The sequence below is a fragment of the Prosopis cineraria genome, unplaced genomic scaffold (assembly GCF_029017545.1).
Source record: "Prosopis cineraria cultivar Desert tree isolate PC_DT_omini unplaced genomic scaffold, ASM2901754v1 PC3, whole genome shotgun sequence".
NCBI classification, from domain to species: Eukaryota; Viridiplantae; Streptophyta; class Magnoliopsida; order Fabales; family Fabaceae; genus Prosopis; species Prosopis cineraria.
Genome location: NW_026555334.1, coordinates 33578133 through 33602072, shown reverse-complemented (window position 1 = coordinate 33602072; position 23940 = coordinate 33578133). Strand labels below are relative to the sequence as shown.

The 23940-nt window shown below is 30.6% G+C and overlaps 1 protein-coding gene across 1 annotated transcript; it reads right to left on the bottom strand.

Moving 5' to 3' along the window:
• Positions 1–9081: 9081 nt before the first annotated feature.
• Positions 9082–12621, bottom strand: LOC129306307 (V-type proton ATPase subunit d2). Its single transcript, XM_054946826.1, has 10 exons — positions 12311–12621; positions 11824–11944; positions 11369–11476; positions 11189–11291; positions 10716–10796; positions 10541–10626; positions 10387–10446; positions 10216–10264; positions 9721–9855; positions 9082–9512 (listed from the first exon to the last, which is right to left on the bottom strand). Exons 1-10 carry the CDS (start codon positions 12489–12491, stop codon positions 9381–9383), a joined length of 1056 nt encoding a protein of 351 aa, XP_054802801.1. The 5' UTR covers positions 12492–12621; the 3' UTR covers positions 9082–9380.
• Between the last annotated feature and the right edge of the window lie 11319 nt (positions 12622–23940).

Below are 23940 nucleotides of genomic sequence, written 5' to 3'. Positions count from 1 at the left end.
CCATCTAATCCATTAGCCCAATGACATTCTAGAAACATCCAGCTATTAGCTGAGCACCATGTGCAACACACAGATTCATGATAGAACACGTTTAATGCCATTAATCTAGCATTCTAATCGCATCACCCTAGATTCAAAGAAAACAAAGTTAAAGTTATTGCTTCTCTTTTAACTTTTCTCAATCACTTTCTCATGAACTTCAAATCTCATCCTGGTTTGATAAAACAAAAGGCAAAACTAGATTTTCATTTCAACTTAAATGAATTTATAGACCCTAAAATTGATTAACAATACTCAATTTGAACAAATGATTAAACAGATTCATTCGAGCTCTCTCTCATTACAGATGGATTCATTTTTCAAAATAGTTCATGAATATAGGAAATAGAATACCGCGCTATTGCTGCCATTACTAGTAAAGACTCCTTTGGTGGACTCATCCTTAGAATCATAATGCTTCTTATTATTGACAACATCTCTACAAATTCCAAAATTTTCATCACATATTATGTCCTAAGTTTCATTTACAGAAGAAGAACTAGCCCATTATTCATTAGACAAGGGCGATGATGCTGTGTTCTCCACCTTATAATTCTCTGTATCACTTTTTAACCCATCTGGCACCATACTAGGCTTTAAATCAGCAATAGAGCAACCTTCACTCCCTTGATTCAATGGAGCTTTGAATTGCTCACTCTAAACACACACCACTTTCCCACCACTCAAGATTGAGGGCCATAATCTTGACCACCGTGTTAGAGTCACTTGAGTTCAGGGCATCATACAAAGTCAAAACCAACTTCTTATAATGGGAAGAATTAATATCTCCGACCAATACAGTAACAAGGCAAGGCTTAAAAAGACGTAATGAACTAGAGTGAAGAAGCCATTTCCTGATCTCTTCTCTCAAACCTAAAATAAGACCCACGAAAACTCGAGACCCAAAATCACCTGAGTTCTCTAATGCATGAGTTACAGCAATAAAGATCTCCAGTACTGCAAGTAAAGATTTTGAAGGTGGATGCAAGAAGTGAGATTTGAAGGTAGACTTCTAGTCATAGGCTCTTGGAGATTATAGAAGGAGAAGGAAGAAGATGAAAAAGAATGAGGTCCTATGGAATGGTTCATAGAGGGGAAGAAAATAAGGTCAAAGTAAAATTTCTAGATTCAGTGATACTGGTTCACATGGCAATCCATATGCCACAAAAAATGCAAAGTGGAAAAAGTTTTAGGGCACTTTCACTCTTTTACTTTAGTTGAAATTAGGGCTGTGCAAAAGTCTCGTTCGATCCAGTCCGACCTATGAAAATCCGATCCTGTCCAGTCCTGTAAAATGCTGGTCCTATAGGACCAAAAAGACCAAAAAGACAGGATTGATTTTTCGGGTAAGACCAGACTAGAAACCAAGCATTTGGACTAAGTAGTCTGGTTTGGTCCTATATAATTATTTTAATATAATTAAAATTAATTTATAAATTATTAATTAATAAGCCTTAGAAAAAAAGTCTTAATCTTGCCTTGTACTTTACACTCTGATAAAAAAAACCTCAACACTGTTACTCAACAGTACTTAGCGTCTCAGCCACTCACTTAATTTTGCTCTCATTCTCAATTTCTTCAGTGCACCAAAGCCCTAGCCCCTGCCTTGCACTTTGCACTCTGATCTTGATCTGTTCGAACTTTAAAGGAACATGTCTGTGGGCTGATTTTTATTACTTCTGTTCTTGCTAATTTTTTTCCTCTAGTCTATTTTCGGTCTTTCCTTGATTTTCTATTGAAGTTATGTATTTAAATCATTTGGAGTTTGGACTGTAACTAAAATATTATTTTTCTTGGTGTTAGAAATTATTATGAATTTATTATGATTATAAGTGTTTTTATTATCTTAATTGAGTTTGTTAAGTTGAAATAGATTATTGGTCATCATAGAGAAAAAAAAAAGAAAAAAAAGGCTAAGTGAGTATTGGACTAACAGGACCAGTCTCCCAATCCTATGGACCAAATCCAGTCTTGTTAATCTTCGGGTTTTCACAGGACCAGACCGGACTACGGGTTACCTAACCCAGTCCTTTTCATGAAAGGATCAGACTCCGGGTTAGGTTAAAGTCCAGTCCCGTCCAGTCTTTTTGTGCAGCCCTAGTTGAAATCACATTAAATTACAATTTTTTTTTAAGTTTGTCCTTAATAATTTTGATTAATATCATGATGGTAGTAGGTAAAGTATATAATTAATATCTTTTTCCTTTTTTAAGTACAAGAGCAAAATTTCTAATTAATATAAAATATCATGACATCCTTATATTTAGAGACAAAATAAGCTTCTAGATAACACCCTATATATAGAGGCAACGATGGTAGTATACTAATTCTAATTCAATTGAAATAGTTGGTGGGAAATAGCACTTGAAACATATTTGTCATTTTTTTTAGGGAATTACATCCAATGACCATTGAAGAAATTTATTCATAAACAATGATCAATATAAAATGAATTATTATTAAAATGGGAACATAGACTTGTTTTTTCTCGAATGGGACTTGTTATTTGTAACATCTCAAAATTTAACTCAAAATTAATTAAACTAATCAAGGATAAAAAAGTAATTTTGAAGAAATATTTAAAGATAAATGATTTAGTTAAGAAATTATTACTAAATTTAATTTAAAATAAAATATTTAGTTATAATTTTTTAAAAAATAAAAATAAAAATAATAATTATTATTATTCCTGCTGCTAAAAAAATAGAAGGGTATAATTAAAAAAAGAAAGAAACAGGAGATGGGGGACGGATTGGAAATCCATTGGGAGGCGTGTGTTTTGTGTATATGTAAAAAAATGAAATGAAAGAAAGAGAGTGTGGAACCCACGATTAAATTAAAACTTCACCGTCTCACACACTTCTCTTCTTCATTCTTTCATTCATTTCGGCGTCTGGCAGAGAGATTAAAAAACAAAACAAAGTGTGCGTGCAACAGGAGGAAAATTTGATTCAAGGCTCCATAATAGTATAATTGAGATGAAATTTTAAGTATTTTAAAATTATATAAGTTTTTAAATATTTTTTTAATTAATTTTTTTCTTGAACTTCTGATTTTATAGTTATAGAAAATCTAAAACTTAAAAAGGAGATGAATTTATGATGAATAAATATGATTGTTAATGTTGTTGAAAGTATAATAAATATTCGAAAATACTATTTTATTGATAGAATTTGAATTTGAAGCTTTTAAGCTAAACCCTAGACTCCTATAATTAGATTTTTTATAAATATGAAATTATAAGCAAATTTATTAATAACTAGAGAGTTTTTGGGAGCAGAAACATATTATTAAGGTTATAAAATGATGATTCTAACTGTAAGGCCAGGTTTACAATTTTTGAATATTTTAAAGTGTGAATTTATGAAATAAAAAGAAAAATTTTGATATTAGAAAATTATTTGAACTTCAATAAACTATTGTGAAAGAAGCTATTGAAACAAGTGGATAAATTCAAATATATGAAGTTAGATTTTAGAATTCAAAAGGCTAAGACTAAGGTCTTGAAAAAAAATATATTTAAGTGTTGGAATATAAGTGAATATTGTATTAATAATATTATTGACATATTATGATTTGATTAATTATATATTAATTGTTATTTGACACCATTCAAGCTTTGAAAACTTTTGAAAGTATTGATGTGAAGGGTAACTTTTGACCTCTCAAAGGTTAAGGTAAGTGAAAAAATTTATTTTATGCATTTGTGTGTTAGTTAATTGTTCATGTTTGTGAAACAAATGAATATATATATATATATATATATATCACTAGACCTTGAAATTGTTGTTTTGTGATGTATATGTAGTCTTGTTGAGATCCTATGATCTGTGATAAAATTAATTATGACACATGTAAAGAATTTAAATGTCATAGCTGTATGTGGAGAAAAAGAAATGAATATAAAAGCTTGCTTTATAATGTGGAATATTAATATTAATTTATGCTTTCACAGGATAGTGTGACATGATTTAAGTAATAAGATTGAGGGTTAATGATGATGTATATACTCTTGATTATTATAAAGACCAAGAGACCAAACTGTAAGGTCTCCCCTACTAAACCACGTTTAATTCCAAATCATGACAATCTAGGGTTTAACCTTCAAAGGATTATCAAATTATAAAATTTCATGAAAAGGAAATTTCTCTAATCCTTTTTGAAAAGAATCTCAAATTCAACATGTCGAATCTCAAACATTATTTAATAATTTTGAATCAGAGTTTTGAAAGTAAAGCAAAAGCTTGAAAATCAATTGGGACCCAAAATAATGAGTTTTAAAACTCAAAACAAATTTGTATAGAAAATAACACGTGTTTCATGGCTTGTCTTCTTTATGCCATGTGTCGTGGCGTGATGCGTCATGCGTCGTGGCGCATTGCATGAATTTAATAGCATTAGTGCTGTAATTTGACAACATAGGGAGCGAACTTCCACACATCTCAAATTTTTGTCCGACATTCAATTGAGGTGGTTTCAATGTTTACACGAAGCTTTCTTCTAACTCTAACTAATGGCATCAATTTCATACTCAAACTCATTTTCTATAAAAAATTAGACACGAAAACCCATTTTAACTACTTTTTTATAAAATTTCACAAATGGATGTCCCAACTCAACCACTTATACCAATAACTCACACCAACTATCTAACCATACTCAATAGACTCTAACGGACTCGTGCAATGCACCACACACAATCAAAAACACTTATATCATAAAATCATCACTTAACCTTGATTTTTACAAAATATAAAAGGAGAGGAAATGTTGCACAAAATCATCAATTTCATCTCAAATCTTTCAAAATACATATGTTTATATTTGCATAAGTATTTTGATCCTATCCATGGGTTTACAACCAAAACTCACAACCTAAGGCACAAAATATACCAAATATACACAAAATCATGCAAGTAGTGTGTAAAACATGTCAAATGATTCTAGTTGGCAATTACATCAACAAATACACATGAAAGTTATAAAAAGAGGCATAAAGAGGATTACTCCACAATCCTAGGCCTCTGTATACCTTTCTCGATTCAGATTCGATGAGCTAAGTTTTGAAAATATTGAGAATTGAGGTGAGTACAACCACTTAGTAACCAAGTTTCACCTAACCCATACATTTGTATATCAAATGCAATTAGATGCAAATAAGCACAGATATCACAAATAAACGCTCAACCATGATTCACAAAACTAACAACCATGTTACTGGGCTTACCACAACACACTTTATCATGTTAATTCACAAAACATAATACGGGGTTGCAAAATAATAACCATGTACTCTCAACACATGCTAGACCACAAAACTAACAATCATATGGCTAAAATTATATGCATGATCATATGCCAACTTTATATCCTCTTGTTACCTCCGACATGAAATTGGTAGCTATCACGTGGCTATGTCCTTTATGAAGTAACCCAACCTTCCACTTATGAAGAGTTACTAGGTCAAGGTTAACTTACTCACTTATGTAATTCAATTTCCCCCAATACTAATAATCATAGGGTGTCATACCTCTAATATAGCCTTCTTATGAATTGGTAAAAACTAATTAGGTTTAAGTCCCTTGTAGAACAAGTAGGACAGTCCCGAATCAATTATGAGACAAGGGCTACCTCCTGATTCAAACAGTTGGTGCTAAGGCTAGTTTTCGATTCCAACAATCACTGCCAATACCACGTGGATTTAAAATCATTCTACTCCCCTTCTTAGGTAAACTCTCGCCAATGATCATGCTACGCACATTTCTTACATAATATGCATTTCAACAATCAATTCATAGCACATGAACTCACATAAACTCAAATACTCCACAAACTCAACACATAATACATCACGATTCTCCACCCATAATAATAAATCACAATCAATTTCGTAAAACATAAAAGGTGGCATAATCAATATTATCTTTCCAAAACTATTTCACAAGTCAAATACATTACCAATATGCATCATTAATTTAAATCATAAATTACATTTCACAAACACAATTAACATTCAATCATAAAGATTAAGTTTTTTCCAATTACCTCAAACCTTTGAGAGGTCAAAGGTTTACCTCTCACTATACTAACTTCCCAAGCTTCAACAAGCTCGAATGGTGACAAAATAAACCACGCTATAATCATACCACAAGAATATCATCATCGTCTCAATTTTGAAAATTTATCAAGACATAACTCCACACATCCTATTTTATCAACCCATAGTCACTACCCATTCATACCCAATGGGCTTATTAGGTTTCACTAATGCACATTATTACTAATAACACCTCAAATCATCATTAGTGCATATAAACCTTTCCCAACTACCATAGTTATATCCATTTTTGGATATTAAATGCTCCCATGGACCAATCACTTCTAAAATTATCAATGTGGTGTTCCAATACCTTAAACAACTCTCATTATACTCATTCTAACCAATGAAATTGGACCCATAATTCTATGGACCGAAAATTCATCTTTTAACTCAAACCCTACCATAACTCATCATAAATGAGGGAGAGAAAGGAAGAATAAGGTTTAGGTTATTTACCTTGAATGTTTAAGAGCTTCAATCTAATCTTAATGTAATCCCACAACGTGCCCTAACAAAGCAAAAGAAGAGCTCTTCGGTTTTTCCTTCCACTTTTCTGTTTTTCTCGCGCTGATACGAATTTGATATATCAAATTTTTGGCCGTGCGCCACGGTGCACACTGCCCTTCGCCGCGGCGTATGACACAAAGGAGCCTGTTGCATTCAAATTCATCTTCGTGCGCTGTGGTGAACTGACCACATGTCGCGGCATGTGGCATATAGAATGATTCTTTATTTTTTCTTCCTCTTTCCTTACTCGAGTGGCCCGCCATTGATTCAGAATCACTTCTAGGGCTGAAATCACTACAAATACACTAAGTTAAGTCCCTCTAGCCACACACCTCATTAACTTATTAATTACTCTCATTAGGTTAATAATCTAGGATTAAATTTCCCCAGATGTTGTAATTATAAATTGTGAATTATACATGATGATAAATTGTATATGAGCATGTTGAATTTTTATATAATGCTAATGTTATTTATGTGGTAACATAAAAATTGATGCAAGAGATGTGATTGAGATATGATAATTTTTTATTCTTGTTGAGCATGAAAATTGATAAACATGTGAGATAACTGTGAATTATATATTTGAGAATTACTGAAATGTATTTTTTCACGAGCATGATCATATGACAAGAGTTCGCCTTTATGAAAGAGCTAGTAGTTGTGCAAAATCCATATAGTACTAAGCTACTAATTGTTAATTCTAACTATTATAGATGTTACTTATCTTATAGGGTACTATAGCATTGTTCTTAATAAAAGAATTAACCTTATTGGCCTACCTGGAGTTTTGGGTAGAGCTAATGTTAGGTATGACACTTCATAGTGTGTGATTTAGAGGAAACTGTGTTTATAAGTGAGTAAGGTAACTTTAGCGTGGTAGCCGCTTACGATATAATTAAGGCTTTGGGTAGTCTCATCATATGAACAATCCCTTTCAGTTGTTGGCCCACAGATTTCATCTCAAAGGAAATAAGAGGGGATATAAGGAAGAGATTGATCATGTATTTCATTATTGTTATGCCATTTGAATGATCGATGGCTATGTTTGAGACTATGATTGTAATTGTGAAAATGAGAATATGTAGTAAATATGTGAAAAATGTACATGCGCGTACTTGTGCCAATTTTATACAAACATTCAGTACTTGTGGGCAGTTGTGCTAATTTTGTACTAAATTTATTCTTGAGATTATTCACATGAGTTAGATGTTAATGTGATTGACATGATCTTAATATAATTATTTACATGGTTATCTTGATCAATTTGTTAGTCACTTGCTTTCATGATTAATTATCATGTATTTGTATAACTTAGATGTACCTTAATTATTGAGTGATTGTATTCATTCTTTTCTTTTAACATATTACAGGAGTTAGCTTATCTGAGAAGAACAGATGAAAGGAGCATTAGGTTGAGGGATAATAATCACTTATGTAGGCCTTTCTTTTTAATTTTGATATGTGTATTTAATTTATGATATTGCTAACTAGGACAATATACTATTGATTCGCTTGCATTATTAGTTTTGTGTTTGGTGAAAATGTATTTTGGATCTTTGGGAATATGGTTTGGTACTTATATTTATATTAGTAGGTCAAAATACTTGTGTAAGTAAAAATAATTATTATATGCATGATTTGAGAACTTGAATATTGTTATGGTCTTCTCTTATATTTTTGATGTTCAAGATTAAGAAATTGATATTAACTATATATGAATAAAAAGGGATATTCATGCATGTGATGAGTTATTGATGAAAAGATAATATAATGAAATATGATGACTTGGTGATAATCATCATAACAAATATGATTGACACCTTAACCTCTCATTATTAGTTATGGATGGATTTGAGCGTGAGCGCACACACACCCCTTACATTATTAATACTTGTCTGGAAATAATTTCTTGAGTGATCATTAGATATAATTCTCCCTTTTTTCTAAAAGCACCCCTTAATTCAAAATATAAACCATTTGATCAATTTTATATGTTTTTTCATTCATGCCCTTGCTTTTTTTATACCTTGTCTTTCTTTCTTTTTTTTTTTGGGCCAATATTTAAAGACCATGCACATATAATACTAGAAATTCTTGGAAAGACATAAATGGAAAGATTAGACATTTTTAAAAAATTAAAACTTCAATTAACATTTTTCATAATCCTTAAATTAATTAACAATAACTTATATCGTAAACTAGAAAAGGTATATTGATATTGATAATCATTTGTAATGCAAGTCGTAAATATAAAATTTTTAGAAAATATTATTTAGAAATTATAAGATAAATAATACATACATAAGTATTTTAAAAAAAATATTACAATGCACGAGCTTGAAACAAATAAAACCAATCCCACCAAAAAAAAAAAAAAAACTGCCGGCAAATTTATTTCAAATCAATAATCAATAAGTATCAGATGCAAAAACTATAAGAATGCACGTTATTCATTCAAATTTCGAAGGTCATTAACTTATTTGTCAAGGTTGGTGTGATATACAAGACGACCTGCATCTAAATTATAGCAAGAACCACAACAACAATAATGGAAAACATGACATTAACATCTTCAAAACCTATAACATATTTCACGAAATTCAACAAGAATCTTCACTCCAGATCGTACATCTTATGAGCAACAACTTATGCTTACTTCAAACACTGTTCTGAACAGCGTCATCGTCCCGAAGGCATAAACGTAACAATTTTTGGCGAGGTATAATGCCAACTAAAATATGAAGACGACACTGTCATGAACTCTAGACTTTTGATTCTGAGCCACGCATTCGGAAATCCACATTAGGTTCCGAATCTCTTGCTCCCTTAACCTCATATACGCGAAGAAAACAGCATAATGGAACTGCAAAAAGAAAAAGGCAGCCAAGTAAGACAACATATAAAAAGAGTTAAGCCATTACAATACTGAAGCCACACAATTTTCTTCCAACGCTCTGACTCTACCAATTATTTTACATAACCCGGTGAGGGAGATATGGCAGTCCCTACCATATTAGTTTATTTTCTACCGGGACCAGAAATAATGAAAAACACAGCAGTCAGGTGTAAACCTGTTGCTCGAATGCTAAGCAAAGCCTCTTCACTTCCTCCTCATAGAACGCCTTGTCAAGCATCTGGCTCTCTCCGTAAGATAATTTAGCAAAAATAGACTGATATGGAGGATACTTTTCCATAACACCACGGACCTGCATGAGAACCATTGAAGGACCAGACAATAAACTTAAAATTATTCAAATACAGATAGAAGTTAAAACCCACTATCTACAAGCAGCCGACGGATTTACAGCTTAAACTCAATAATACGAAAACATGTAAAACCAAGAGAGCATGCATTGTTTGGGCATAAGTGACCCGAGTGTTAACTGACAATATTTCATATTGACCTGGCTATTAAACACAATCGACTATCCAAAGTGGCACAACCTAGCAGGGCCTAAGAGACAAACAAACTAAAAGAAACCAATTAACTTCTATTAATTTAAATCCACTAAAGAAACTACTTAACATCACAACATCACAAGATTGAGAAGCAAAACAAAATATACCTGATCAATGTCCTCGCAGACAGCCAGCTCCTCATGGCCATAAGGATAACTGTGTGGGATAAGTACATAATTACTAAAAAACATTCCAAAGCAGCATAGAAACTCTGACCGAAAAAAGGTAGCACTTTAACTTCAATGAAAAGACAAATAAGTATTGAGATAGGAGCTTACAGTAAACCAAAATTAGAGTACAATTTTCTGCGATCATCTCTTGTGAGCTCCGTACCAATGCTGTTCAAAGTGAAAGTCATCATTTCAACTCTACAGATATCCAGAAGACCAGAAAGGCAAAAAGTTACACAAAATCCTCTTAGCATCAACATACCTATTTATGGTAATATTTACAGCTCTTCTATCAGCCTCAAAAGCTAGAAGGTCAGACATGATCTCAGAAGTGGCACCACCAAGTTTCTGTTTAAGAATAAACATTGAAGAAAACCAGTTAAATGGCAAAATGAGAGAATAAATAGTCATAAGGGCAAATACTTCAGTGCAATCACCTGACAAAATCTGTAAAAGTCTTCAAGGTATGCCTTGTAAAGAGTGTTCCTCATTATTTCAATGTTCATATCATCCAAGTCCTAGGAAAAGAAAAAATTAATAATAAAAATCTATAGAACACCAAGATCAGATGCTCTTGAATAGAACCACAAGCATGCATATAACAGAACGACTATTTCCAACATAGACACCTGAGTCTACTAAGATGAAACTGTCAAGATCTAAGTCATTGATGATAATACTGTCAAAAGTTTCCTTCCGCTTTATGTCAAACCAGAACAAAATGTAAAGTTGAAAAACTGCCTTCTTAAAAGCAGCCATATGCTAGTTGCCACTAATCTCTTGATTTTCTAAATATTATAAACTTTAGCACCAATGAAATTTTGAGCAGACTGATTAAAGACCTAAAACCCAACAACAAAACTAAGGGAACAATTTTTCCCCCAAAAAAAAAAAAAGTTAGAAGATTTACATCTGATGTGATGCACTCTGAGAAGTATGGTGCCAGAGGCGTGTCAACAAGTACAAGTCTGTAGAGCTCCCGCATATTCTGAGCAACTGCCAGAGTAGCAATGCTGAGGACAACCAAAAGAACTTCAAAATTCTATATGCTTAAAGTCAGCATATCAATACAACGTAGAAATAACTATACCTGTCAAACATGCCCAGCGGATGACATTTTTCTAACAGTTCTTGAACATCTCTCTCATGCAAGGTGCCAGTAACAATAAGAACAACGTTATCAATCATGTGGCCATATCTGCAAGATGGGGGATGCGGGGAAATGGAAGAGTTATTGATGTCAGTTGCACCTTTTGGTCTACCTTACCAAGGATAAATTCCCCGAAACTAAAACATGGACAGAAAATGTGGATCCAAGCTAAGCACAGTTCAATCAAAGTTTCCTCGGAAAGTCAGGGTTGCTAAGTAATTGGAGTGCAAAAGACTAGATGCTACGGAAGAGGTCAGCTAAGTAATAATGATGTTCTAAACAAACTTTGATATCCTGTCCTCAACTAAGTATGCATGCTCACTATGAAGTTCATAAGAACAAAGAAAATAATATATACGATGAGTTAAAAATAAGAAAAGAAAGATTTCGCATACGTGATATACTCCAAAAAGGTTGACAAGGGCTCTGTGGCTTGGCATAACATGTGCTTATAGTCATCAACAAGCTTAAGAGTGCATTTCTCCACTATTGTTGTTGTGTGCAATGGAGAAGGTTTCTGCAATAGGTAGATCCACGGCATAAATTGATTGAGATGTGGAAAATAGGTATCTAACTGATACACAATAACCTTATTAAAATTCAATGTTCCAAAACCCACACAGAGCAAAATATAATCGACCACTAAATAGTCAAGAATCAAAAAGACAACCAACCATTTAACGGAGAAATAATCAAGCTCTAGAGTGAACAATTAACACAGGAACAGATGGTAATTCGCTTCAAGAGATTAACACTACAATAGCGTATGATGTTTAATTAAATCAGATTCCGATTTGAAGGATTTGACATATGACTTGACCCACTCCCTGATTCAGCGATGTAAAAAAGAAAAAAAAAAAAGAACTAAATCGAAGAGCGCACCATTTTGAAGGTAAGGCCCGTACTCAGTGGCCGAAAGGTGCATCTTGATGTCATCGAGGGTTTCACATTGGCACAAATTGTTATAATCGGCTGCAGTGAGCAACCCACCACGGTGTCCACGCACGATTGCCTCCAGGTAACCGCCATGGATGTTGAACGTAAGAGCTTCGAAGCCGTACATCGTTTCTGAAGACGATCCCAGGAGCCGCAGGATTCAGATCTGAATGAATTATAGAACAGAACAGGCGTCTGGTAAATGATCAAGAATACAGCGTGATTTTTAAAAACCCAATTCGATCGTGAATATTAAGATCTATCCACATGATCAATTACAAGTTTCTGTTTTTTTTTTTTTTTTTCCGTCTTGGGAATGAAATTCCAGGTACATTGCCGAAGCCATCTGTTTTGTGGCTATTGGGCTTAGCCGGTGATCATCAGGCCCAATTCAGATTCGTTATGAGACTTGGGCAGTATTGGGCTTGACCTTACGTTTCTATGAGCAATCGCCCAAAAGTCGAAAATATATCTGTAAGCTAGATGGATTGGGTTTTTACTTTTTATTCACAAAAGAACACAACAGGGACAAGTGGATGACCAAATATGAAGAATAGAGTCGTGAGCCATTTACTTATTTCAATTTTTAAAGTTATTAATGCCTTAATGGAATGAAATGGCAATCACAAATCAGTAAATATGTGTTGGATATTTGGGAAGCACCAGTGCCAAGAAAATGGAGACGTAGAAAATCCGTGATTTGCAGCCTAGGCAGCAAGAATCAGAGTTTATTGGTCGAAATGTTGAAGGACTCCCACTTCAACTTGGTGAAGTGGTCCATTAGAATCCTGAAAGACACATTGAAAGTAGTCAAATATTTTTTTGTGCCAAAAATCAAAATCTTTCACAGCCAATAGATTTTAAAATCTTACATTCTTACTAGCTACTAATTACTACTATTCTAGCTAAGTTCATCAAAGACGTTAGCTTAACCCGGACATAGCACCCTATTATTTAGCCCTATTCTGGATTGTTCTTGCCTTATATATATATATATATATATATATTAAAAAGAAAAGTTTAAATGAGTTAAGTTCTAAAGATAAGATATGTTTTTAAATTTAAAAGCATTTATGAGGATAAATATAAATTACTTATTAATAAAGTCTTTATATTAACAATGAGATTTGATATCACGAGCTTGTAAGTTATAAATTAAATTTTTATCAACTGGATCATTTTTTATTACTTTTTGATTGACTATTTTATAAGATAATACCTTCGCTGACATCTGCGTGAAACAATAATCATAATCTATCAATAACATGTTTATATTTATTGTAATATTGAGTATTTTTTCTTGGAAAGGCATAGTATATTTTACTAGGGGTGTCCACCAGACTTGCATCAAGTTGGATCGATCGAATATCGAAAAAATAGGCATCGAAAAAAATTAAAAGAGGGAATAAAAGATTGAGGCCATTTGTTGAAAAAAAAAATGAGTAAGAGTTTTATTAATCCAGTTAAAATTATATTCTTTTAAAAAAACACCAGATCAAAAAATAATAGTCTTAAAAAGTATAAATAATCCGTCTGCATACATTAGTTTCACGTGAATTTATATTAAGAAATTAATTTGAAGTTTTAAATACACTTTAAAATTGAGATCTTAAAACTTATTTATAAAGTTGAGCATGATGATAATCATAAACTCCAATTATAACATAATGAAAAACATAAATTAATCAGTGTTCATGGAAAAAAAAATTAGGAGTAAATAAATGAACTTTCAAGCTCAGTACGGACAACACCTCATCTCCACCTGACCTGAAATACTAGGCAAGATCATGTAGACTGAGTTAATTAGTTGAATATATATCCTATTGCCAACTTCATCTGTTTGCCATTATAAGTTCTATTAACTAACTTACACCGGCCAATACAATTAGTCATGAGTGCCCCTTGAAATATTTCAATATTTTCAAATATGTCTTTCATTAAATACAGGCTCTCTTAATAAGAAAAGAACTAAATCAACGGGGTCAAGTAATTTCGTTTATCTTCTGTTAGAAGCATTTTTGAAACAAACACATCAATTACTCTTAACATTTTTATCAAGAACTTTATAAATTAAAACACGTAGTTTCTACTTTTAAGTCTCTGATATAACTAGCTTTTTTTTTTTTGGTCTTCCAGACACAATCATGAAAAACTCTATGTGGCCAATCAAACATATCTTTGAAAAACTCTCGTCTTAAGCAAATATTTGAGGGTTCTAACCATAATTCTTGTGTATGTCCCAATTTAGTTTGGGAAAGTTTACACATTACTCTTAGTCAGTGATAGACACATAAAAATTAGATATAGCGAGGGCAAATTTTTACTCAAGAGAAAAATATAATTATTTTTAAAGGATTTAAAATTCAAGAAATTTATTTTTTAAAATATGATTTCCTCTATTTATTTAAGATTATAACATTTAGTTAAGATTTAAGTTAAATAAATTTTTTCAAGGATAAGAGAGACTTTTGATGGAAAAACAAAAAATTTTCATTCAAGAAAGCAGGCAATTGAAATTTTTCAAAAATACAAATTGAAATTTTTTGGATCATTATGTATAATTTTTTTCCAGCTTAATAGGGGCAATTGCTCCCACAAACTATAACATAAGTTCGTCATTACTTTTAGTATTTTAGAGGAGATATTTTCTATTGTTGACGAGGCCTACTTTTATAATTATAAAAAAAAAAAAGAAAAAACGCGTACATGACACTTTCATTCATCTAGGTTGCTCTAGGCGAATAGTTCACACGGGCCTTGTTAATGGCATGTGCGTGAGTGTGCCAGCAAAGTTCGAGCCATACATGTACAGCCAATTCTGAAGTCAATGACCTACGTACGCATGCAAGCAAAGTTCGAGCTAGTGTCCATGAAATTTTATTGGGTCAGGCAGATCTATTTATATAAAATACAATGTGTGAGGATTTGTCCAAGATTGTTATTTTCTCCCAGAAATATATAATTATTTTGAGGATGCATGTGGCACCAAATTTTAAGATCTTGTGGGAAATTTCCTTGTCCTTCGCCATGTATCAAGCAAAAAATCAAGAGGGTCCACCAACTTTATAACAATGTTTAAAAGACAAACTAAAAAGCACCCAAAGCGAGATCATCGTACATTTCGAATCTTCAAAACAAGTTTGTTTGCGAGGATATTCGCTCCGGGGAACATTTAGATGATTATTTTGTACATGGCGCCAAATTTCATGATTTGGTTACTTCCAATCTGATCATTTCATCACGGACCACCAACTTTATATCAATGTTCGGAAACAAATTTGAATTAAAAAGTACGGCTAATTGCTATTTAAACCAGGAGAATCGAACTTCTCGAACCTTTTAAAACAATATATGTATATGCATGTTTGTATGTATGCAATCAAATCTCTTTTGTACGAGGGATAATTAATGCTGACGTCGAAAATATGACAAAAGAAGGGTCAAAAAGTTTACTCAATTATTTTAAAATTATTATATTACTTGTTTTGAGTGAACTATAAAGGATTTTATTTTCTAATTAATTAACTATACAAAAAATAAAATATTATTTATGTGTCTGTGTGAAACTTTGTATTACGTTTTCTCCTTAGGTAGTGGTTTTTTCCCTAATAAGGAATAAATAATATGAATTAAGTTTTAGAAGTTCACAAGAGGATGTCTCAAAATTAAAAAAAAATAGTTATATATAGAAATACTTAAACATATCATCTACCAATAAGAATTCTTACATGACAGCGCAAGATTTGAATTTTAAAACTACGTTTTTTAATATATAAGTTGTATTTTTTTGAGTAAAAATATGGGGAGGAGGTCCTCTCCGTTTCTTTACCTCATTTTCTCTCCACTTTTTTTATCTTAACCACTTATATTATTTTATTAAATAATTTTTTAAAAAATTATAAAATTAATGAATGATTAAGATGTGGAAAATGAAGAAAAAATGAGGTAAAGAAAAGGAGAGAACCCTCCCCCAAAAATATGGGACGCATCTTTGTTAATTGGATTGATTTATTGGTAGAGTGATCATGGATCAAGTTTTAGCTAGGGATAACAGATACAAGTCTTATCCGGAATTCAGATTTGTTCTCCCTGCAGGTACAACTAAGGATCTGCACTAACATTATATATATATAATATATTATATATATATATATATAGTTGTTAGGTCACTACTTGCGAATTTTCTGATGTTTCCATAATTTTATAATCCTTAGCGATGTAGGCTAAATCGGTGCGAGGCTGCTACAAGATTAACATTAATACAAGGGGCGAGTAATAAAGTTATATATACTTTTAACTCGACATTGCTTCAATTTTCCGCAAAAAGGACGTAATTTAACTATTCATCATTTTTATCATTAAATAAAAGATTTATCAACGCCCTGATTTTAAAAAGTGTATATATATACAAATAGCAGTACGGATCGACCTTGTGTTTTATTAATATCTCCTGTCTAAAATGTCAAATGTGAAATATTATTTAATTTATTCCGTCGTTGAATGTTTGGCAGTTTGGCCTTCGATTTAACATGCCACTTGATGTGGCTTTTGAATTAAAAGAGTAATTAATTACGTTATGATATAAAAATGAGGGCGGTTCACTCCCTCAGTCACCTGGTAAAGCCAAGTTCTTGAGTCCCTTATCGACTTTGGTCGGATACATGCAACATGATAAACCATCAACGAGTCCTTTTAGATGGTGACTTTTTTTTTTTGGCGCACTATAAAAAATACAAAACTCTATATTTTCTGGTTTCATTTGATCAGCTCTATATATGCCACGCGCCAATAAATTAATGATATTTAAGCTTATTAGGTAATAAAATAAAATACTAGTTATCATTTAAACCTCGGCTACGTAGTGTGAAGGGTTATATATGTAGGGATTGAACAGTCCTGATTATGTGTGAAAAAAAAATATTTGAATTTTTGTGCTGTAATTAATTTTATTATAACCAATCCATTTGGTGCTGTGATGAGATCGAAGTTTGGACGAACAATCTCGAAGGTCGTTTCATAGTCTCTGTGAATTGGAAAGAATCACGAACGTAGAGTCAGGAAGCAATATATTTACTATATTGTCATGCATGTCCCTCTCATGTTGATATAAAGCTAAACGTTTTCTCTGTTGTTTAATTACTTGAACATCTGAGTCTGTATATAATAGAGTTGAACTGAAAATTATTAGCAAGGGTTCTAGTTTTCTGCTTATAAAAATAACCCCTTCAATTGTTTAGTCTGAGGTGGGTTCTATATTGCGTGTAAATAAATACAAAGCTTTTGAAAATGAAAGAATAATGTCAAGCACGTAACATGGGAATGGCTAACGAGTCTTGGCGTAGGTAATAAGGAAGCGTTTGTGTCTCCTTAAAGCGGATATGAATTACATATCCAGCTGGGAGCTATGAATATCATTATTTTATAATTTTTATAATTGGACACCCGAATTGAATGAGCTGTTCATATAGATGTATAAATTGGTTTCTGGACAGAGGGAGGAGAGGGAGAGCGAGAGAGAAAATTTCTGGACATAAAGGAGTTTGGACTTTAAATCACTTATGAGCCTATAATTTAAAATTTATATTGCCATTTAATCTTTTTTATGATTGGATACCCAAATTGAATGGGCTGTTGATATAAATATATAAATTGTTTTGCAATGATGGAAATTAATTATTTCATTATTCTATTCTTTTAATATTCATACAAGTGCAAATCATTGCTAAGATTTGAAAATGAAGAGCTTGTTTCGCAACCTATTTTAAAAATAATTTTATGTTCTTTAAAACAAAAAAATAAAAAAACTTGTTAGATAATGTGTTTTTTAAAAAATAAATATTATTATGAAAAATAGAAAAATAAAAACATCTTTTAAATATTTTGAAATTATTATTTTGAAGAATAAGAAAAAATGTAAAAAAAATTTATTTTTATTATTATTTTTAAAATTTATTCTATAAAATATTAATTCTTTAAATAATAAAATAAAAATAATTTGAAACCAAATTTACTTGTTTTATGTATTGTCACTGTCGAGTGACAAACCTTAAACCTAGCTGCATCGCCTTACCACCATCTGTTCTTCTTGTTTTCCCCCCCTTATCTTCTTGTATCTTTGCCAACCAGTACGTACTCTTCTTCACTCCCATGATTTGACCTCCATGTCAATACATACCTGATGATGTCTGTTTATATTCTATGATAATTCTTATAAAACTTATCAGCATTATTTAAGTACCTGAATTGATAATAATTAGATTTTTCATAGTGCAGGGATAATAATGGTTGTATTTAATTTTAAGGTCTTTTACAGATATAACTTATATTATAAAACCAAATCAAGCAAACAACTTAATATTTATTATATTTTATATTATGGTCGATTTATTATTATATTTGTTAATAATATATTGTTATATATTAATAATAAAATTTTTATAAATTTTAAAATTTTTAATGATAAATCCTTGTATATTAATAATAAAACTCTTGTATATCAATGTTAATTGACCACACTTTTAAATTTTTTAAAAATTAGTTTATATTTTTGGGTATAAAATAATTTATCCTTAATTTTAAATATTTAACTGTGAAGGAAAATTTTTAAAAAAGTTAAAAATTTTGCTCAAAATCTAAAAGAATTACAGAGTTTCCAACTTGTTAATGGCTATGAGTATAAAGGTAGATTAAAATTCTCTCTCGTGCATCGTACAATAAAATACAATATGATATCCAATAGTCAAAATCTAAAGTTGTACTTTACATAAGTTATGAAAAATGTAACTCGTTTTTTAAAAATTATGTGATATAAAAATGGGAACCAGTTTTTGTAAATCTTGAAAGAATATATTATAGGGCCCACAAAGCATCCAGGTATAACGTCATTTGTCTCCATAACGATGTTCTGTGGTGACTTGATCCTATTGATCATGTTGATGTCGGGACTCTTTAATAATTAATCTTGCTAGCTTGGGCGTACTTTTGAGCTCCTATTGTTACTTGATCATCAAATCATTTTTATTTTAATAGCCACACTTAATTTCTTGTAGTCCATGAAATCAAAGCTACTGTTATGCTACTTCTTGTATTGTAAATTTTATAGTTTGTTATAATATTGTTATACATATTTTTTTATGGAAAGTTAGTAAGTTAGTTTATAAACAAAAATAAATTAAATGAAAATTTTTAAACTTTTTGGTAGAAAAATGAACACTTATATTGTTATGTACGAAATGTTAAGTGTACTTTTAAATGAACTATGCCAATAATAATTAATGCAGTTTAATGTGTGAAATTAACGGTGTTAAGGGGCCAGAGAAGAAACAGGCTTAATGTGTGAAATTAAAGTAAAAGGGTCCAATTACAACAAATAAAATTATAGGGACTTGATTAAATATTGAAAAGAGCCCGCAGATGTGTTTTCCCAAAATTTAAACCATGCACCAAACAACACCAGCTACTTATACTAACCAACACAAATCTCACCAGGACAAGTGAAATCAAGTAAAACAAAATATTAATAAATTTATGCAAGTTGTTTTCTTCATGAACTTACAAGCCTTCTTCTAATGGGCTAGTTTACATATAACATACAATTCATAATTAATTAACTATACAATCCAATTTGAGGTGAAAAACAATATAATTCATCTTGATTTTTGTGACAATAACATTGAATTCACCATTTATCCACGTAAATATTAGCATTGGGACTTTTAACGGTCCATCTTTAGAAAATAAAGATGCCTTGATTCTGGATTGTCTTAATTACATACTCCCTCCGTTTTTATATATGAGAGAAAGAAACTATGTCACACAATTTAAAAAAGTTAATTAATCATAATAATTATGTTTAAAAATAAATAAATTGAACTAAAATATCCTATATTAATCAACATAAGTATGCATTAATTATTTTTTGTTAATGTAAATTATGAGAGACGATTTAAAAAATGTGTAATAAATATTTGTTGAAATATGTGATTTTGTTTATATAAAAAACAAGTAAAAAGTGATAATTTCTCTTACAAATAAAAACGGAGTAGTAGTTTCATTATGTGGGATTGTATTCCAAAAAAGAAACAATATAACTCATCTAGAATAAATTTTGGAATATGTTTCCATTTTTAAAATTGACAAAATTTATGTGAATTAACTTTCTTAATATGTGGTTTGACCCTCTGTATTGAATGGATTGCATTAATTTAATGTCAAGCTTAACAAGTTATGCTAGTTAACAAGATATAAACTTGAAACTACTGTCTAAAAAATGTTATGGATGGACAACTGATTTGTTGAGTTCTGTGACATTGACATTGAATTTATTATCTGTCTAAAAAATATTAGCATTAGGACATTTAACCGTCCATCTTATAGTGTAAAGATGTCTTGATTTCTAGCATGTCAATTATACATTTCTTTGCATAGTTTCCTATGGGCTTGTATGCCAAAAAAAGGAAACAATACAACTCATCTCAAGCAAATAGACATTTATCTAATATATTGGATTTTACCATCTAGTGTTCCTAACAAATTTTGGAAAATGTTTCAATTTTTTAAATTAATAAAAATTTATGTAAATTAACTTTCTTAATATGTGGTTTTAACCCGTTTTATTGAATGGATTGAATCAATTTCATTTCAAGCTTAACAAGTTATGCTAGTCAACAAGATGTAAACCTGAAACCATTAAAGTGTTAGAGATTGACAATTGGTTTGCTGAGTTTTGTGACACTAACATTGAATTTACTATCTGTCCAAAAAATATTGGCATTAGAATCTTTAACCGTCCATCTTTAAAGTGTAAAGATGCCTTGATTTCTGCTGGCATGTCAATTATGCATTTCTTTACACAGTTTCCTGTGGGCTTGTATTCCAATAAAGAAACAATACGACTCATCTCAAGCAAATAGATATTTATTTAAAATATTGGCTTTTACTATCCAGTATTCCTAACAAATTTTGAAATATGTTTCAATTTTTCAAATTAATAAAAATTTACATGAATTAACTTTCTTGATCTGTGGTTTGATGAATATATTGAATCAATTTAATACCAAGTTTAACACGTTATGCTAGCTACCAAGATGTAAATTTGAAACCAATAAAATGTTATGGATTGACCATTGATTTGTTGAGCTCTGTGATACTAACAATGGAATTTACTATTTATCCAAAAAATATTGGTATTAGGACCTTTAACCGTCCATTTTTAGAGCATAAAGATGCCTTGATTTCTAGCATGTCAATTTTGTGTTTCTTTGCATAGTTTCCTATGGGCTTATATTTCAAAAAAGAAACAATACAACTTTTCTCGAGCGGATAGATATTTATATAAAATATTGTATTTTACTATCTAGTTTTCCTAATAAATTTTGGAATATGTTTCAATTTTTGAAGTTAATAAAAATTTATAGAATTAAATTTCTTAATAAGGGGTTTTGACTTATTGTATTGAATACGTTAAATCAAGTTAATATCAACCATAGCATTGTGCAAACTAACAAGATGTAAAACTTGAAACTACTAGAATGTTATGGATCAGCAATTGATTTAATTTGTTGAGTTTTGTGATACTAACATTGAATTTACCATCTGTTCATGAAAATATTGGCGTTAATTAGGACCTTTAATGGTCCATGTTTAGAGTGTAAAGATGTCTTTATTTCTCGCATGTTAATTATGCATTTCTTTGTACAGTTTCCCAGAGGCTTGTATTCCATAAAAGAAACAATATAACTCATCTCAATTAGATAGATATTTATATGAAATATAGGCTTATTATCTAGTTTTACTAACAAATTTCAAAATATATTTCAATTTTTAAACTTAATAAAAAGTTGTGTGGATTAACTTTCTTAATTTGTGGTGACCCATTGTATTGATTGGATTGAATCAATTAAATATCTAGTATATATAACATTATGCTGGCTAATAAAATGTAAACTTGAAACCACTAATAATGTTATGGATCAACCATTGGTTTATTGACATGGACACTACATTGGATTTCGCATCTGTCCATACAAATATTGGCATTAGAACCTTTAACGGTCGATCTTTAGAGTGTAAATATGCCTTGGTTATGTGTTTTTTTGCAAAGTTTCCTATCGACTTGTATTCTAAAAAGGAAACAATACAACTCATCTCAAGTAGATAGATATCAATATAAAATATGGGCTTTTACTATCTAGTTTTCCTAACAAATTTCAAAATATGTTTCAATTTTTAAACTTAAAAAAATTATGTGAATTAAATTTGGGAGAATGATAGGTAGGTCCTAAGGGAATTAATTAATTTTAGAGTGTTAACAAAGTCCCTTAGTCCTTCAATGAAAATATCAAGTTTAATAGCTCCATTGATTTGCAAGTTTGACTTTGAAATTTGTAATTTTATTATGATGAATTTGTAATTTATTTTATAAATTTAAAAAGGACTGAAGAATAAATAATAGACAATAAAAAACTGAAGGATCTATTTATTTTATTGATAAGCCCACCTATATCCTATTACATCCATTTTTTTGTCCATATGATCTCATATATACATATTGAAAAATTGTAGACAAAATAGCTGGTGATGATATCAAACTCAATGGTTTAGGTTAGTTCTTACAAGAGCACAAAATGTTGGTTCTTAAGAGGGCGGTAGAGAACAACAAGAATATATCAAAGATATGCACAATACAAAGGAAGGAAGGTTTTTTGTAAATCCCTGAAGCTGTTAGACTTAATATTTTTTAATATTAAAGATAAACATTTGTGTTTCCTGTTAAAATTTAAAAAAAAAGTTGTAAATGCATCACAAAGTTGTCAAATTGAGAGCTAAACTTACAAATTTAGAGCTGTTAACTTCATATATTTCAATATTAAAAATGAATATTTATATTTTCTATTAAAATTTAAAAAATAAGTTACAAATACATCACAATGAAGTTGCAAATTTGGGAGTTAAACTTGAAAATCCCTGGAGTTGATAGACTTAATATTTTTCAACATTAAAGATGAATATTTGTGTTACCTATTAAAATTTAAAAAATAAGTTACAAATATATCACGATAAAATTGTAAAGTTAGGAGCCAAACTTTTAAATCTTTGGAGATGTTAGACTTAATATTTTATCACTGAAGAACCAAGAGACTTTATTGGTACTATGAAATTAGTTTGAAACTTAACTTGAATTAATTGATTTCCTTAAAACTTAACTATCATTCTCCCATTAAATTTCTCAATATGTAGTTTGACCATTTGTATTAAATAGATTGAATCAATTTAATATATCAAGCACAACATTGTGCAAGCTAACAAGATGTAAACTTGAAACCATTAAAAGGTTATGGATCAATCAACAATTGATTTGTTAAGTCCCGTGATATTAACATTGAATTTACTATATGTCCACTAATTATTGGCTATAGAATTTTATGTTGAAAATTGTGCCTTAGGACCAATCATTGTATTATGAACATTGTTATTTAATGAATTTTTCTTTTATTATCATATTAATTGCATGTTCACTATGATAACTGTATCATTAGATAAACTATAGTGATTGTTCTAAATGTTTCTGATTGGTC